General features: G+C 34.2%; 1 protein-coding gene across 1 annotated transcript; it reads left to right on the forward strand.

The window, feature by feature from the left end:
• Nucleotides 1–3,214: 3,214 nt before the first annotated feature.
• On the forward strand, nt 3,215–5,725 carry LOC100247751 (heavy metal-associated isoprenylated plant protein 36). The gene is made up of 3 exons (XM_002279328.5): nt 3,215–3,485; nt 3,595–3,670; nt 4,205–5,725. Exons 1-3 carry the CDS (start codon nt 3,423–3,425, stop codon nt 5,116–5,118), a joined length of 1,053 nt encoding a protein of 350 aa, XP_002279364.1. The 5' UTR covers nt 3,215–3,422; the 3' UTR covers nt 5,119–5,725.
• The last annotated feature ends 387 nt before the right edge of the window (nt 5,726–6,112 follow it).

The following is a 6,112-nucleotide window of genomic DNA, read 5'->3' on the forward strand; positions in this document are numbered from 1 at the left end:
TAAGAATGGATGGGTGTTCCCTTCAAAGATAGTATAAATCCGAATTTGTGGAGAAAGAAAATGAAGTTGTGAATACAACATTCCACATTCATGCATAGGATAGACTTTGAATTACCATTCCAAGATGCTAACCCAACAGTGCCTTAAGGCCCTTAGCATCATATTTTTAAAATCCAGTGTGTTGGATGATACATTAGTATATAACCCACTCACAATTGTTTATAGCCGGGAGTGGAAAATACTATTACCACGGAAAGTGAGGACTTTTGGCAAACTTATTAAAAAAAAAAAAAAAGAAAAGGTTGCAAAAAGGATGGTAGGTAAAGATATTTTCAAAAAATACAGCAGATATACAATCATTTTTCTTTTATTCACAGAAAGTTTAGAGGGAAAAATTATAAGCAAAGAAAAAAATAAAAATAAAATAATATATATATAAAAGTATTCACTTATTTTCCATTGAAAAATTAAGCTTTTCCCCAACTTTTATCACCTTTACCTATAAAAAAATGGGAAGAAAGTTATTTAGGTATTGTTTGATAACGTATTAAAAATTAGCTTTTTATAACTATTTTTAAAAACTATTTTTTGATATTTTACAAAATAAATGTTTGGGAATTTGAAATATTGTTAATTTATTTTTTATGTTTTTTAAATATGTTTTAAAAATAATTTTTATATGTAATATTTTTCTAATCATTCTTCATATTTATATAAGAAATATTTGATTAAAAATGATGAAATAATTCCCAAATCGGAAATCTAACTCATCCCATCCGGAAAAGTAACCCATTTTTGACATAAATGTCATTTTCTATTTCAAGTATTTACATGTAAGTTTTAAAAGAAATTGTTATTTTTACAAAAATATAATGAGAGCATTTTTGTCCAAATGATACTAAAAATAGTGGGAGATTAAATTTTAAAAATTGGGTTTTGAGAGGCTCTTTTAGTCAAATAATCCTTTAGATAATAATTTTTTAATGCAACGTTCAGAAAAACAAGTAAAAATAATTGAAAACAAAACAAATAAAAAAATATTTTTTGAAAGCATTTTTTTTTAAGAATAAAAAGTTATTTTCTATTTTTTAGTGATTAAAGATATTCCCCATATTTTATTTTGTTTTAAAAAATAAAAAACTGTTTTCGAATTTAGTTATCAAATAAAGCCTTAATATTTTCTCCTTTTTCTTAAATTTTTTTCTCCTCTTATTCATGATATACAAACATAAAAAAGTTATTTTTAAACACTTTTTTTTTTTTCATTCCTTAACACTTTTTAAAAACTTTCAAGAAAAAAAAAATCTATTTTCAAATATTTATTTCAATTTTTTTTTTAAGAAATAATTTTTACTAAAATTTCCATTTATGAAATCATGGCTTTAAAAGATGATTATGATTGAGGATATATGGATGAGAACTTTGACCAACTAGTTTCTTTTCATAAATTGGAATTATTTTAAAACCATCATTTTTTTTCTCTCTAAATTTCTTTTTTAAAAATATATGATAATTAGTAAATAAAAATAAATAAATCTAAAAGGTGATAGATTAGAAATTGGGCAGAATCTTCAATATTCTGCATAGCCACTACTGTTTGACTCTTATCTCATTCCACACCTACCCTGTCAAGAGATGCTGTCCAGAGAGATATCAACATCTCATCTCTTTGGAAATTTATTACAAGGTCCAATCACCTAATTCATCAGCACAATAAAACTAAAGTTGTGCCTTTGATAATTGACTATCATATATAGGAATAAATTTGACAGCATACCACCATTGTATTTGTATCTGTCAAAGCTTTCTGTATCTGAGTGGAGGAATTTTCCCTTTTTTTTTTTTTTTTTTTGCAGATTACAGGCCTTTATTTCAATCTTACTCTTTCTAGGATTCAGAATATGGAAGTTGGGTCAATTGTTTTTTATGGAATTAAAGAGAATTCAGCCTTTATTGGTTAACCTTAAACCCTAGAAAGTGGGTCACAGTCACCATTTCTGCAGCCCACTTCCAACCCACCACCATTAATGCCACTGCAGCAGCATTATCACAAAATTCTCTTCAAGGGGTTTTTCCCCAACTACTTGGTTCAGCAACAAAAGTAGGATAGTTGAAAAGGAATTTCTTACAATGGGCCATAGATGCCCAAATTGGCAACTCAAAAGGGACATGCAAAGTTTTCTTCTAGGTTCATTCCTATGATTCATTTTAATCTCTATTGGCACTGATCAAAGTTGTTAACATCAATTATTAGATTTTGAGTTGTTGATAAAGTTCCATAATTGACTGCTAGAGACGCATAGCCCAAATCACCATGGGGTCATCAGTTAACAATAAAACTTGATCTAATGCAAAGATAATTTATCAAGACAACTCTAGTTCTTACCAAATAGGAACTCAAGCATATCTTACCTACAATTAATACAAATGAAGCTATAAAAGTGCCCTAGCTTAGACCTTTAGAGGAAACTTCCCATTCCATTTCCTCAAGAGGTTTTTGTTCCATCCAACTTTTTTCTAGTCATCTTCTTTTCCTAAAGTTGTTAGTGTCTTGATCGTTGAAGAAGGTATGTTAAGCGAAACATCCAACATCTTGTTCTTTCACCACTTGACTATACTTGGTCATCACTTAACTTGATGGAAAGGTTGTTGACTAATCGCTCATGCCCATCCCTAGTCTCTGGCCTATTGTTTCAACTATTAACTTTTTATATACTTGATTAAATTTTCCATAATCTAATCATATATATATATATAATAACAATTTTCAATATCATACTATGTGCCTTCATCTAATTTCATTTGTATCTAATTTTCTTTTTAATAAATGAAATTAACCCAAGGTATTTAGTATGACAAAGAAAATTGATATTAGGCATCAAATATTCAAGATTGAGTGTTAGATGCAAAAATAGTATTACCACTTCGCAAAAATACAAAAGATGAATGTTATACAGTCAAGCACAGATGTAAAGAGAAAAAGATTGATAAAATAGCAAGTAAAAAAACCAACATCTCTACCTTACATGAATGTTAAGCAAGAAACATATAGCTAAAAATAAAGCTTGAAATGGTGCTTAATTAAAGCAAAGAATTAAAAAGCATTATGAATGGAACTTTTGTACAGCACTAGCCAAGAATAAAATGGATCCATTTTTCTATACAATAAAGATATAGTTTTTTAAAATCAGAATGCTAAATTTACAGGTGGGATATGGGTGTCCATCATGAGAACTTGTGAAAGAAGTTTAGTTAAACCCACAGAGCACCAACTACTGCAGCCCCACTAGATTTGTCCTCTCTCTCTCCCCCCCTTTAAGGCCTCACACTCCTTACTTCTTCTTAAAGGATTCCACTGCCGCAGTGCTCTCTTCCCTCCGTCCCTCCCTCTCTCTCAAGGAAGCAGCTTCTGCTTTTCTCCTATGGCAACACAAGGAGAGGCAAAAGAAGTGGTGGAAGAGGCGTTAGAACCCTTAAAATACAAGGTAAAGAGCGTGGTTTTATGGCCACCCACCTGTTGTTTTTTGAACAGGCTTCTTCTTTAGCTCTGTTAGAAGTTCTTGACCTGCTTGATTGATCTGCTTTGTTTTTCAGACATGGGTGTTGAAAGTCTCCATCCACTGCGAAGGATGCAAAAAGAAAGTGAAGAAAATCCTACAGAATATTGATGGTAAGCTCAAGATTCTTTGGATGCTTCTGCTGTTTCATTTGTATTTCTCCCCAAATCTCATTGTTTCTTGTGTTTGTTCATCTGGGTCTTGTTTTTTTCCTCCATTTTCAGGCGCTGATGTCTTAAAGTTTCGTGCTTTTTTTCACCTGGTTCTTGTTCGTCTCCCCTGCAATTTCACTCTTAATTCCTTCCCAGCTTCCTCTGTTCTGAGCCATTTTCAGCTTAAATCTCATACTTCTCCGCTCATTCTTTCTGGGTCTTCTTCATTTTCCTCCAAGTTTACTCTTTTCTTTCGAGTTTCCTCAGATTCCCTTCCATTTTCAGTTGTATTTTAGCTCATATCTCACAGTTTTGATTATTTCTGTCCCATGGGTCTGCTTCATTTCCTTACAGTCTCACTCCTTAGTTCTCTCCTTCATTCTCAGTTCTATTTCAGCTCAAATCTCACACTTTCCCACTTTCTCATCTGGGTCCTGTTCAGTTTCCTTCGATTTTCTCGCAAATTTCACCGATGTACTTCTCTTCCATTTTCAGGTGTTTACACCACAGAAATTGACACCAGGCAACAAAAAGTATGTGTCACCGGCAACGTGGACGTAGAGACCTTGCTGAAGAAGCTGGTGAAGAATGGCAAACACGCCGAGTTGTGGCCGGAAAAAGCTGATCATCAGAAAGAGAAAAAATCAAAGAACAAAGAGAAACAAAAGGACCAAGAAAGCAACGAACAAGAAGGCGGCCATGATGGAGATAAAGAGAAGTCAACAGTGAAATTTGAAGCAGTACAAGAACCCACCAAAAACCCTGAACCCAAACACAGTGAAGCTGCTGCAGCCAGCGGCAGCGGCGGCGGAGGTGGTGGTGGTGGTGGTGCTAAGGTTGGGGAAAATGGCGCCGCCGTCAAAAACGGTGCCGCCGCTCAAAAGGAGGCAAAACCAGAGGTGAAGAAACCGGAGGCGTCGCCAGCCGGTGAAGCGCCTCCGGCTGCGGAAAAGAAGGTTGGCGAAAGTGATGCTTGTGCAGACAAAGGTGGTAGTGGCAATGGAAGTAAAAAGAAGAAAAAGAAGGGGCAAAAACCCAACTCTGATGTGGGTGCACCATCTTCTGACACACCAGCAGCACCCCCTGGCTCACCCAACCCTAGCCCTGCTCCGAGCCATGGTCCAGCCCCAGCCTCAACTCAAACCGTGTACCACTACCCACCACATTACTATGCACCCCCACAGCCAGCATACACTGTTAGTTACAACACAATGCACCCAAGTACCAGCCATGAGGCATCATACTATGCAACACCCCCACCACAATACTCCTACGCCTACATGCACCCTGGTCCATGGACAGAACCTCCACCATCCGATTTCGACTCGAATCCATCATCGGTGCATCCACCGTCGGACTCATTCCAATTTTTCAGTGATGAAAACCCTAATGCATGCTCACTCATGTGAAATTCAGCCAACTTGGGAAGGAAGATCATAGCTTATACTACTTGTATAAGTGTATTAAGGGGTTGGGATAATTTTGTAATGTATGTGTATATGAAAGAGTAAAAACCTAGGAGAAATAAGAGGGGTTTTAGGAGGGTTTTGGGCAGTGGGATGTATGTGTTTTTGTTTTTGTTTTCTTTTCCCTTTGTTTAGTACTTTCTCTTCTTTTTAGTATGGGTTTTTTTGCCTTTCTTTTTTTTAATGCTTTTAGTCTTACAATGCTTAGTTGTCTGTAGGCCCTAATGCCTCTCCTCCTCTCTTTTTTTTCTCTTTGGTACAATGTATAAAGTTGATTTGGCACTTTGGCACCTTGCCTTGGCCTATGGGATGGTGAGTATGTGGCAATGAATAGGGGTTTCAGGCATCATGCTTTGGAACATCATTTCTTTTGGGAAAAGGAGAAATGCTACACAAATCTAGGGTCATCATTTGCATTGTCTAGATGGATGTAAATGTCTATCCAACAAGTGTCTAATTTTATGGAAGATGGAAAATTCTACACCTTTGAAAATGTTCCTTCCATTATGGCATATTGAATTCTAATAATACAAGTTATTGCTCATAAAAATAAGACATCTTTTGATTTCTATATTTTGATCAATTCTTGTATGTTTGGAGATGATCATATTCTTCCTATTTGATCTCCTTTTTATATTTTATTATAATTTTATTTTACATGTGTCCAAATGAGATTGAGTGAGGATATTCAAGATACCATCGAAAAATAAATCCTATTTGACATGGGAAAAAAGAAATATATTACAATGTATCATCAATTCTTCAATTCTTCAAAACATCGATATCATATATATGTTATTGAGGAAGTAAATTTATCAAAATAATATGACAAAAAGTGATTTTCTTTTTATAAAAATTATTGGTTCTTTGAAAGATTAGAATTGTTTTTATCATAGCGTAATAATATTATTCTTAGGTTCGAGAATGAATCATTCAA

Source organism: Vitis vinifera, chromosome 14 (genome assembly GCF_030704535.1).
Source record: "Vitis vinifera cultivar Pinot Noir 40024 chromosome 14, ASM3070453v1".
Lineage (NCBI taxonomy): Eukaryota > Viridiplantae > Streptophyta > Magnoliopsida > Vitales > Vitaceae > Vitis > Vitis vinifera.

Excerpts from the sequence above, each read along its gene's own strand:
- LOC100247751 (XM_002279328.5), top strand. The coding sequence starts at position 3,423 with ATGGCAACACAAGGAGAGGCAAAAGAAGTGGTGGAAGAGGCGTTAGAA. Across the intron at positions 3,486-3,594 it reads TAGAACCCTTAAAATACAAG|ACATGGGTGTTGAAAGTCTC; the intron begins GTAAAGAGCGTG and ends TTTGTTTTTCAG. Across the intron at positions 3,671-4,204 it reads AATCCTACAGAATATTGATG|GTGTTTACACCACAGAAATT; the intron begins GTAAGCTCAAGA and ends TTCCATTTTCAG.